Below are 12,499 nucleotides of genomic sequence, written 5' to 3'. Positions count from 1 at the left end.
CTTTTCTCACAGCAAGAGCATGGTGACTTTTGTAATAACTGGTCTTGGGGAAGTTTGGGTCAGACTTTCTGGGTCACAGTTTCCTCATCTGTGCAAAGAGTCAGGAAGAGGATGGAGACAGGAGCTTGACCACCCTGGTGAGCCTTGACACGCCGTGATCATGTACATGGTGAGCCGGCAACCAGAGGCTGGGCAAGAGAAGTCCTGCTCATTCGTGGGCCCCTACTATTCACCAGACAGAGAAAGACGAGGCGGTCCTTCGCTCCTGAAGAAACGAGTGACTAGGCAATCCCAGTATGGGGTGGGGGTGGGGGGCACTCTGGACCTCAGTGATGTGGGGGAGAGAACACCCCAAAGTCTGATGAATGAGCAGGAATTGGCTGGGTGAGGGCCAAGGCCCAAGAGGGCTCAGGCTGAGACACAGATCCTAGGGAGAACCTGCCTCTGGTATACTTAGATCTTGGTGATAGCTAGATGAGGGGTCCAGATGACAATTCTGTGACCCCCCACAGCTCTCTGAGCCTAACTACTGCCCCAGACAGCCTCTCCTCACCTCCTCATTTGCCCTGGGCCCTGAGACTTTTCCCCAGAGTCTCCATCTAAGGAGCATGTGGCCTGTACTGGGGTGGACCCCACCCCTCCAGCTCCAGCAGCTGGCCCCCGGCCACGAGACTGAGAGTGACCCACATCCAAGCTGCCCACTTCCCATCCAGCAACACTGCATTTACAGACCTCCCCCCACCCCCGGGTCATGATGGGCGTAGGCAAGACAGAGACAGATGGATGACCTCATTTAAACCCATTTGCAAAAGATCTTTGGAAAAAACCTGAACAAAGTGTTCGCTGTCACCTCTGAAGAACTCCTGCCTGTCCACTTGAGCATTGGTTGGTGGTTTCTGTGATTTCTTTCAATTTGAAGAGGTCCCGAGTACACCTGCCTCCCCGGCTCGTCAGCAGGGAGGACGCCTTCTCTCTTGCCAGCTTGCTTCTCAGTCATCCTGAGGCCTGGGGGCACAGAGACCTGCCCTTTGAACCCTCCTCTCATGAGCTGGGTGGTCTTCGCCGAGCATCACTAGGGCCTCCCGCCCCGGCTCTGGTAGCAGCGGCCCCGCTGTGGTCGCACTGGGGGCTCCCAGCGAGGGGGATGAACAACAGGGGAGGGAGAGCAGAGAAAAAGAGAAAAAACTTCCTGGAAGACAGGAGGGGGCATGGGGAAGGTCGGGCTACTTGTTCCTTTGCCAGTGTAGCCAAAGGCAAGCCTCATCTCAGCAGCCCGGTGCCGCTAGAGGGAGGGGACTGGGGGTGCTCACGGGGCCCACTATGGTTAAGTCGTCCAGCGGGTCCAAAGCTATGGTGTGGGAGGACGTGAAAGTGGGATTGGGCCCGAGCCTCCTCTCCTCTTTGCCCCAGCCCTGCTCCCACAGACCTGAGTCCGCAGCCGATCTAAGGGCCTCCCTGTAACTCATGGGTGCTGAGCTGCCCTCCCACCCCCATGACAGCTGTCTCAGGAAGGTTGAGGCATAGAGGATGCCAACCTCTTACACTCCAGTGCTCTCTTTTACACGGCTGGGTAGGCGCAGGCGCTCAGTGTTGAAGGGAAGGCTGTAGAAGACTCTTCTTGCCAGGAAACCAAATGCATGAAGGAGCGTGGCCCTCACAGTTCCCACTGGGAGACGAAGCCTGGGATTAACCCTGAACTCTAATCCCAGCCTTAGCGTCCCTTATCCTATCATCTAATATTCCTAGGGGATCCATTTTCTCATCAGTAAAATGGGCATAATCATAGGACCCCTCTCACAGGGTTGTTCTGAGGATTAAGTGAAGTAATGCACGGAAAGTGCTCAGCATTCTTGGCAGAGGCCTGGCTCATCGCCATAGCAAATGCCCAGACAGCAACAGTAAGAGAAGACCATGGCCAGCCACCGCAGTGGCTTCTGATGGCCGTCAAGGCGACTCCAATTCATTAAGCGAATGAGTGCGTGAAGGTACGCGTGCCTTCAGGAAGGAGGGAACCGATGGTGTCTTGGGGGTACGATGTTTGGTGAGCTAAATCAGGGAGGATTCCCCTCGGGAAAAACCAGGCCCTTCGGTTAGAGCAAGCCCTCTCAGCTTCCCTGGGGTGGGCTGCCTCCCTATTCTGCCCTAAAGGAATTATTGGCCTGCACGCCGGGTCACCTCCTGGTTTTCGGAGGACACCCTGGTTCTAGGGTGTCGGGCTCTGGAGCCCCCCCCCCCCCAGAGGCCCCACAGTGTAACCCTGTACCACCCCTCGCCCTCCTGTCCTCCTGCTTCAGAGAAACTGCTTGTTCTATGCATTTGATGCATTTTGATTATCTGGAAATATCACACCTTTTTTTGTTGGTTAGAGCTGCCTTCCCGTAAGCGGGACCTCATGTGTTTATTCCCACTGCCTCGGCCTGCTGGGCTGCCTCTCCTCCTTGTTGGGGCAGATGTGCTGGTAATTTGGGGGTGAGGAGAGGACATGAGGTGACTCTGGGACTAAAGTCTAGACGGCTCCAACAGGTGAGGCCAAGAATCAGAGTTCCCCAGTGCCTGCCTAGTGAGCCTGAGGATTATTGAATTATGATCAAGCCCAACCAGACTCCAGGGCTGTGCAGATCCCTGAGTTAGACATGGTGCCTGCCTTCTCCATGGCAACGAGGCTAAATATGGACGCGTTTCTATGGAGAGCCATCTTGTAGTGGCAGCCCTGCTTCCTCCAGGAAGCACCCGCACTGGGTTCCTTCGGCCTCTCAGGAAGTGGCCAGAGGTGCCGAAGAGATCAGGAAAGAGTAGCTCACCTTCGAGGATGTTTGTTTCCAACAAGTCTTCTATGTCTCCAGCCCTACAATCAGTAACATCCCCTCATGACAGTGGAAGTTAGTAGAGGTCACAGGTCGCACAGATGAGCCGATTAAGGAAAGCAACCCTGGGCCCAATGAGCATTCATGCAATTTTCCCATGTCGGCCCAGCTCTGTGGAGAGGATTTTCCTGTGATGAGGAAGAAAAGGGATGGTGTTTGTGAGAGACAGTCCGTGAGGCCGCTGTGAGGACCCTTTGGAGATGGGCCGCTGCTCTTCTCACCAAGCCAACTTGGGGAGAATTATTGTTACAAAGAGTTCTTACACTGTTTTCCATAACTGGGATGGCCCTTTTCCGTTTTCTTCGAATATTCTAATGATGGACGTTAAGGATGGCTTGTGACGTAGGGAGCACTGGGTATTCTGTAAGACCAATGAATCACAGACCTATACTTCTGAAACCAAGAACACGTTATATGTTAATTTAAAAAAAAAAAAAAAAAGAACGTTCTAATGTGACAGGATTTTATTTTGTTCTCGAAGTCAAGTCAGTCTTTGCCGCCGGTTTGAATCCAAACAGGTCAAATGTCCGCATACCCTAACCGCCCAGTACAGTAGTGTGGAATGGAACTTGGTGCCTGGCGAAAGCTAACCCTATAAGCTGAGTATTAGGCTTAAAAACACTCTGTTTAACCTCTCTTGGCTGTTTAGTCCTTACATCGTCTGTGTTTATAGCTTAATCGTCTGTTAAATTGGGCTTCTGCATGCACAGCTGATCCCGTGGGCGTGTTTGTCTGTAGCGGTTAATATCTATAACGTGCATGTGTACATAGAGAGATGGGTGTGCTCCTCGGTTCACGGAGATGCGGAAACTTTTCAGAGATGCGGACAGGGAGCACTTCAGGCCGTTCTAAATAGTCTCCGACGGAAGACTCACGTGGCGCATTCTGTGTTGCAGGCCCGGTGGCATCAGAGCCGAGTGATGGACGATCTGCGGTCCCAGAACCTCTCCGTGGACATGACTGAGTCCACTCCCGCCTTGGCCAGTAACAGACTGGAGAATGGCATGGCCCAGCTCATCACCACCGAGGCCTGGAACATCAACTCCACTGACCTGGTAAAGAAGGCCCTGGTGACTGTGCCGGCCCCGTCCATCCTGAACCCCCCGGCCGAGTCCCAGAGCGGCATGGCTCTGAAGGTGGCAGCCACGGTGCTGCAGCCCCTGTGCCTCGGGGAGAGCCCAGTGGTGATGCCCATTCACATGCAGGTGGAGGGAAGCTCCGCGCCCGAGCTCCAGCCTAATGGCAATGCCGCCTATGTCATGACCACGCAGGGCCCCGTGCAGCTGCCCGTGGTGCTGGAGCAGCACGTCTTCCAGCACCTCAACTCCCCTCTGGTCCTGCCGCAGGAGGCCCCGTGCTCCTCCAGTGCCATCCACAACAACCTGTTCCAGGGAGCCGAGGACCCTGAGGCGCAGCCCCAGCTCCTGGACCTGCGCATCCCCAACCAGCCGCAGGAGCCCACCTTGCCGTTCGAAGCCGTGCTCCAGAATCTGTTCCCTTCTCAGGGCGCGCTCGGCCCCCCACCCTGCCAGCCTCCTCCTGGATACGCCCCTATGCCCCCCCAGGCCTTCAACTCCCCGCTGTCCCCGCTGGTCCCTCCAGCCACCCTCTTGGTGCCCTACCCAGTGATCGTCCCCTTGCCCGTGCCGGTGCCCATCCCCATCCCCATCCCGGTGCCTCAGAGTCCCGAATCCAAGCTCAGCTCCGCTTGCCCCAAGCCACCGCCGTCCTTTGGCGTGCACCCCTTCAAAGGCGCCCAGCCCCCTCTGGAGAAGGAGGAGCGGAAGCCCTTCGATATCCTGCAGCCGAGCGAGTACTTCCAGCTCAGCCGCCGCACGGTCATCAAGATGGGGAGCGACAACGAGGCCCTGGACCTCTCCATGAAGTCTGTGCCCTGGCTTAAGCCCGGCGAAGTCAGTCCCCCCGTCTGCCAGGAAGACGCGGCCCTAGACCTGTCGCTGGCAGCCCACCGGAAAGCCGAGCCTCCCGCTGAGACACTGTATGACAGCAGCGGGTCCGTGGGCAGCCCGGGTCACGCCGCGATGGAGAAACTTCCCGGTGGCGTGGAAGTGTCCTTTGCCCCTGCCACGGCCCCGGGGGCCTCGGCTCTGATGGATAGCCACGTGGGCGGCAGCCACCCCACCCAGCTGCCCAGCCAGCCCAGCCAAGCTGGCAGCGAGGTCAAGGCTGAAAATCACATTGAGATGGTGAGCGAGTCCCAGGCGGCCAAGGTGATCGTCTCCGTGGAAGACGCGGTTCCTGCCATCTTCTGCGGCAAGATCAAAGGCCTCTCGGGCGTGTCCACCAAGAACTTCTCCTTCAAAAGAGAAGACTCGGTGCTTCAGGGCTATGACATCAACAGCCAAGGGGAAGAGCCCATGGGAAGCACCGAGCCCCTCCGGAAACCCGTCAAAAACCGGAGCATAAAGTTAAAGAAAGTGAACTCCCAGGAAATACACATGCTCCCCATCAAAAAACAACGGCTGGCCACCTTTTTTCCAAGAAAGTAAATAATGGCTTTTTAAAATTTTTATGATTATAATATGGGGAAAGGTGCATTGGTTTTATAAAAAGGCCTTTAAAACAAATTATCTTTGTTAATTATTTTGGGGAGTAGTTGGGAAGCGGGAAAGCAAATTGACTCTAGAGGCCCTGTAAGCTAGTATCGTTTTCTTTTTTAATTTTTGACTTTTCACAAATGAGTAAATAAGAGCAACCTATTTTTCAAGCAGATTGCACATTTTTTGCAGCTTTAATGGAATATTGGGTGAATCAGAGGGGTTAAAAAAAGCTATTTTCATTGCCACAAAGTGCTTTGATGATGTAATACCTGATAAAGGGTAGGATGACTATTTCACAATAAATGTTTGTTTGCACTAATTGGTTGCAGCATTCTATCATTTTTTAAAAATTTGCATTCCTTAACTGGTGTGGTTTGGCTCATGAAGCACGTTGCTCATAAAGCACAAGTTCTCTGTGCTTTGAGACCTGAGCTCTTTGGGCGTGTCAGGCAGAGAAGAATTATATTGGCCTGTGCCCCCCTAAGTGGGCACTATGTATGACCTGGAGCAAGTCACTTCCCCCTCAGAACCTTGGTTTCTTCGTTTGCAAAAATGTGGCACAGAGAAGGGGTGGGGACGTGAGTTTCGAGCACCCGGGGTCCCTTCAAGTTCACGCGGGCCCTGGGTGTGGAGAATTCTGTGTCTGAGCCTTCTGTAGACTAAAACAGACAAATGTGTCTGAAAGGAAAATTTGCCTGCTTCCTCCCCACCCCCTCCCAGAATTTAGCTGGAAAGGACCTTCTTTTCAAAGGCAGTAAGAGCATTGTTCTGAATGACTGAAAGTCTTGCAAGTCGAAGGTATTACTGAAGACCACCCAGAACGAGAGGTAAGTCCTTTGCTGGTGGATCAGGAGATGGCCCAGAAATGTTCCTGGCCTAGGGCAGAGACACTCGGGAGTGGGGTCGGGAAGGGAAGAGAGAGTCGCCCCTCGTTAGTGTATAGCCCAGTGGTTTTCAACTGGGGTGATGGTGCCTCCCCGAGGAACATCCAGCAATGCCCGGAGACACTTTTGGTTGTCACAGCTGGCGGGGGTGGGATGCTACCGGCTTCTGGTGGGTAGAGACCTGGGACGTGGCTAAACATCCCACAGGCACGGGAACCCCCCCGGCCCCCTCCCCTGACCACAGCAGGTGATCCCTGGCCCAAATGGCAGTGGTGACGAGGCCAGACACCCCTGTCTGAGCTATCTCTCGTTGCGCGGAAGCGAGGCGCTGGAAGAAGGGACCAGCACGCTGCTCTTCTGTGACAGCACAGAGCATCCCACTCAAATCAGGAACCACGAGTGTACGCTGGAAATAGACCTGCTAGGTGCCACATCACACTTGGGTCTGAAGCCGTGCTGGCGAGAGACGGCTTACGGCACGCCTGCTTTTAAACTTAGAGCTCTTTCTTGCACGTCTTTGCAATTAGCATGTATCCAGCTGTTACTGCGAACACGAACAGGAGGAAAAGCAGTTGCGAGACTGTTCTTTTATTACCAGGCTCGCCGTGGATAGGGTTACCGTTTCAGCGGGTCCTGGGCTGTACCCCCAGAATGGATTTTGTTTTTCCTGCTCTTTTCCCGTGCTGTTAAACTTGACTTTCCCAAGTGCGCCATGGTGGTAAGGGGCAAATAGATGCTGCTCGCCGGGCTTGACTGGTCCTGTTCGTGGCCCTGGCTACACCCCGTCCCTTCGGCCTCCACACAGGGTGCTCTTTTTCCCCACTTGTACTGCCATGCTGGGTTTCTGGCCATGTTTCCTGAGCTTGTGTGTTCTGGTCTCGGAAACGACGATCCAAATGTGCCCAGGGACTTGCTGATGTCTCTTCTCCCCATGTTCGCGGTCACTTGCGCTGCCCCTGTCTTCCCACCGTGCCGGCAGGAGCTGCTGCTCCCCTGGCTTCGAGAGAACAGAGTTCTCAGTCTGGCCTATAGAAGGAGCAGGTGCTTGAAGCCCAGTGACATACAGGTGGAAAGGAAGGCATTTGCGGCCTGTAATTACATTATAAACCTCAAGCCACAAATTCCCCCTTGATGTGTCTGGAAATGCCCCCCTTTCTCTTCAGCTGTGGGCCCTGGTTGGGTGAGAGTTTAGCCAAATTACGTGTGTGGCTCCACAGCCCACTGGGGTGTGGAGTCAGCATGGGCTCCCCCCTCGCCCTGGGACAGATCCCAGGAATAGGCCTCCCACCCGCCTTTGCCGCGCCCAGCCCCAGGGCCTGCTGTTCGGGCATGAGTGGGGGGCCTTTGGGGAGAGGCGCCGTGGCATGGAGAGGCCTGCCTCCTGAGGTCTGTGAGGCCTACACAGAGTGTTGTCTAGTGACCAGGCTCAGGGTAGTGCTAGGGGGACAGTGACACCCTCTGCCTGCCCCCCTTTCCAGCCTGTGGTGGAAACTGGAATCCACTTGGCTGCCCGCAGGCCGGGGGATGAGAAGAACAAAGGGCTTGTTGGCTGTGGTCAGGGTGAGCCTGGGGTTCCCTGGTGGTTCAGTTGCCTGCTGCCTTCCCACTCGGATGTTTACAGCCTTTCACACGACCTGATGTAAGAGTTATCAGCCTGGAACCACAGCTCCTAGCCTGAGGCATGTGACCCCCACCAGGGTCACGGAGGGGGCCACTGGCCAAGTCAGGTCCCTTCGTTTTTCTGCTTGATTCAGAGAGCTGCGGTCACTTACTCGCCCACCCCTCACAGCTGTCTCCAGCTCACCTGCTTTCAGGTTTCAGCAGGATTTGTATCAGACTCTTTCTCGTGACTTAATTTCCCATTTCTTCTCAAAAAAAAAAAAAAAAAAAAAAAGTTTGGGCCAACCAGCCGAAAGAATAGCTTTTCAGAGTCTTTTAGGAAGTAAGTTTAGTCCCCAGGAATGTTGATATTTGCCCAGACTTGTCAAGATGCCTTCGGCTGGCTTCAGTTCAGAAATGATAAAAAATTGGAACAAATCACAAAGATCCATATTTGGGGGTAGTTATCCTCCTGGCAAAATAAAAACTGGATGGAAAATGAGAGGCTTAAAGACGATACAGTTACTATCCTAACCAAGGAAGTCCTTGACAGTGAGTAGAAAATGCTAAAGTGAGGTCAAAGATTTGTTTAGATTCAAATGCAAAAGTCTCATATTTTAAGCATGAAAACCGTTTGTCTGCGAGGGTGAAAACTCCAAACAAAAGGAGGGGGGAGGGGGGATAGATGGAAGGAAGGAGGGAGGGAGGGAGGGAGGGAAAGGTAGCCAATTACTGAGAGGGTATGTCAATACAGTGATTATCTTCATAAATACCGTAATTAATAGAGCAGGAAAGGATTTAGATTCCATTTTACAAGTGAGGAAATTGAGGCTCAGAAGAGTTTTCTGTTTTCAGTTTTTAAGCATCAACGACTTAAAAAATATGTACTTTGCAATGATTCCTAAATATTGGGTTTGAAGCCCAATGAACCCACAGGAATTTGGATCCTTTGGGGGCAAAAACCAGTATGAATTAGTGACGAGTCTGAATTACAGATTTTCTTTTCAATTATTTTTGAAACCATTCCAATTAACTGGAATGCCCAGAGTACTCGGTACAATTATAAAGGGGCGATTTCAAGCTGAAGGGTGGCAATGCCAGGCCTTTAAAACCCACACTCAAAAGCTGCTAAGCTGAAAACTTTAACAGCAGGGAAAAAAGCGTTAGAGGTCATTCTGGCCGACTTTGCTCCTCATTAAATAAAAAAGGCAATTTTCCAGAACAGCTCACTACCACCAGGTCAAATAACTGACCTCCCACATCAGCGAAACAAAATAGGGTGTATTTGAGGTCCTGAGGGTGCCATTTTAATAAATTGGTATTTATTTTAATTAACGTATTGGTTGATTTTATAGTAAGTAGCATATATGAGTGCTGGAAAGAACTAGTTCCAAACCATTGCAAATAATCCATCTGCAGCTGTTATGAGACCAGGGGATTTCTAAGCGAAGTGAGATTGTAGCAATGCCCTGCCGAAATTGCACGAACGAGGAACAAGTTCAAGTTAAAGGAGATGAACTCTTGAGGTTTACTGTATTAACCCAACTTGTAGGTTATCTTCCATCCAACTAGGTTCTAGATATACACTCAAAAGTGCTCACTCTGCTTGATAAAGATGGCAGGTCACCTGGAAATGGTCCTCCCCCTGCTAAATAATTTTTTTAAGTCTAAGGTTTGATAACCCAGTCAATTAGTAAGAATGTGATGAACCCCTTTACATCAGCAGTCCCTATGCTCTCAGTCCCCAGTGGTCCTGGGAATTCAGTTTTATATATAATCGTTTCAAATAAGGAACTTGGAGAGTTTTTTTAAATGCAGAAATTTTCATTAGGTCACATTTCAAGCCATATTAAGAAACATTACAATGATCAGACTTAATTCTTTGAAAACAGGGACCGAACCCTATTTCTTTTTTTTTTTTTTTAAGGATTTTATTTATTTGGCAGAGAGAGGTCACAAGTAGGCAGAGAGGCAGGCAGGGGGGTGGGGGGAAGCAGGCTCCCTGCCTAGCAGAAAGCCCGATGCGGGACTCGATCCCAGGACCCTGAGATCATGACCCGAGCTGAAGGCAGAGGCTTAACCCACTGAGCCACCCAGGCACCCCCAAACCCTATTTCTTGACCTCAAGTTTTCTCCACTTTGGCTGGATGATTCTCTGTTGTAGGGTGCTGTCCTGGGCACTGTACAATGTTTAGCAGCACATCCGGTCTTTCCCATGAGATGCCAGTAGCATCCTTCCCACCTGCCCCCCATTACCCCTGCTGGGACAACAAAAATGTCCACAGGCTTTGCCAAGAGCCCCCTGGGGAGCAAAGTCACCCCTGGTTGAGAACCACTGCTTTATTCCCAGGGTTTGTCTTCCTATACCTGTTCCCCAGCAAGAGCTCAAAAACTCTGAAGAATGAATTAAATCAAGAGACAGGAAGAGAGAGCTGTAGCTGTGGTCTCTGGTACCCCACTCATACTTTCTGGCTTATCACCACGTGCTTGATCTGACCGGGAAGCTATCATTTGGAAACTTCGTTCATCCGTCCAAAGGGCCATCACTCATCTAGCATGTAACAGGGCCCTCTAGAAACTTTTCCCAAGAAAACCAGGTTCAGCAAACCTAGTCCACCTCACAGAAAGGGCGGGCACTCAGCCAGTGCTGAAGGGATGCCTCATATTTTACCAGCACCATGAAGCTGGAAGGACCTGTTACTCAAACCCTGCCCCCACCCATGATGGCATTCATCAGCCTTATTTGCAAGGGCAGCATAACCCAGGAGTTTACAAATATTGCCAGGAAGTTGGGTATGGTTTTTCTTCCTTGTGTTTTACTTCAGTCCTTCTTGATGTGCTTGAGCCTAGTTTTTTAGTTTGTCCTTAATGGAAACAGAAGCCGAATCTCCTACTCCTAGCAGTTCCCTATTTAAATACCAGATCTTGGGGCGCCTGGGTGGCTCAGTGGGTTAAAGCCGCTGCCTTCGGCTCAGGTCATGATCCCAGCGTCCTGGGATCGAGCCCCGCATCGGGCTCTCTGCTCAGCAGGGAGCCTGCTTCCTCCCTTCTCTCTCTGCTTGCCTCTCTGCCTACTTGTGATCTGTCTGTCAAATAAATAAAAATTAAAAAAAAAAAAATATTAACTCATTAAATACCAGATCTTTCCGCAGCCTCCTTCCCTTGGACTCAAGAGTCCCATCTCCTCTTGTGCTCTCTGAGCTCCAACTTTGTAGTCCTTTTGTCACCTTGGTTGCTCTTCTCCCAATTTCTCCATCTACTTTGTAGAGTCAATATCTCCAGGTAGGTGACGGAAATATTGTGAAATCAACTGTGGCGGTGATGATTGTCCAACCCTGTGACCATACTTAAAAAAAAAAAAAAGTAATTGTATACTTTAAATGGTTGAATTGTACAGTATATGGATTTTATCTCATTTATTGAGCTTTATGCTGTTATCTTTTTTTTTTTTAAATAATGGAAGAACTCCAGATAGAAATTGGGAACCAACTGTGGGTTCCAGCAAAGTGTCCTAGAACTCAATAGTTCCTTCCCATCTTTGGTCACTTATATATCTCTGGTAACATATCTCCAATGCCCAATGGGGCCTGACATCTTTGATTCATTATTTCCTTTTTATACATCCTCACTTCCCTTTGGACCCGACCTATCTGACTCTCCCCAGTTTCTCTTTACGTTCAGAATTTTCCTTGGAGCCTCATCAACCCATGTCTCATTTCTTTTGAATCCAGAATCCCTTCTTCCGAGTGATTTGCCCTGAATAGGCCTCCCCAGGCCTTTGGCTTGGTCCTTACCAACTCTCTCCCAAATTATATTTGGCCACAGACTCTTAATTCACACAAAATCACACAAAGAGGACCAGAGTGTGTGTGCGTGCGTGTGCGTGTGCGTGTGTGTGTGTGTGTGTAAAAATCACACGACAGCAGCCGCTCTGCTCTGGACTCCCACCCTCCTGCCCCCTGGCCCTGCAGGGCCTGCCTGCAAGATTGAGGAAAAGCCGCTCCACTGTGGTGGTGCTGGACTGGCCCAAGCACTGCAGCTGTTGCCCCCCCGACCACCACCACCACCACCGCTGCCGAGTCTTCTCCACCAGATCTCTGAATGACAGGGCAGTGTGCCTTCTACTATCTCATCTTAATCTTCTCCATGAGTAGAGGGGACATTCAGGGCACACGTGGTCCAATGAATGACCTGTGAGCTCAGAATTAGGAGACCAGGTTCCCGATGATGGTTCCCTCCTCCAGGAGTGGGGCAGGGTACCAGTGCCAGAGAAACAGTCAAGGACCCAACCACTGTCCTCTCAAAGCAAACACTCATCCCCTGATTACAGGCTGTCCGCAGGTATCAGTCCCTGAGGCAGCCACGGTGGCGATGGAGACAATGGAAATGCCCTCAGGAATTCAGTCTTCCTTGAGGCGAGGCCAGTGTACAGAGTGCAAAGTTGGTTGTTAACAAGTGATGTTGGTTTGAATGCGGCTTCGTGATTTCAAGTACCAGACCAATGCAAACCAGCTAACAAGGCCTTACCTGGCAGAAGTCCTTGGGGGGAATCTTGTTAATACTGGGATAACATTATTGGTAACAGCTATCA

General features: G+C 51.4%; 1 protein-coding gene across 1 annotated transcript in view; it reads left to right on the top strand.

Annotated features, from left to right (window-relative positions):
• The window catches only part of RAI2 (retinoic acid induced 2), a 57,735-nt gene extending 51,999 nt beyond the window's left edge, over window positions 1-5,736 (top strand). The window contains exon 2 of the mRNA XM_080795127.1: window positions 3,761-5,736. Coding sequence (XP_080651253.1) covers window positions 3,785-5,374 — 1,590 coding nt within the window. The 5' untranslated portion in view covers window positions 3,761-3,784 and the 3' untranslated portion in view covers window positions 5,375-5,736. The remainder of the gene's footprint in view (window positions 1-3,760) is intronic.
• Window positions 5,737-12,499: the final 6,763 nt, after the last annotated feature.

Source organism: Martes martes (genome assembly GCF_963455335.1).
Source record: "Martes martes genome assembly, chromosome: X".
NCBI lineage: Eukaryota > Metazoa > Chordata > Mammalia > Carnivora > Mustelidae > Martes > Martes martes.
This window is presented reverse-complemented; position numbering and strand designations above follow the sequence as displayed.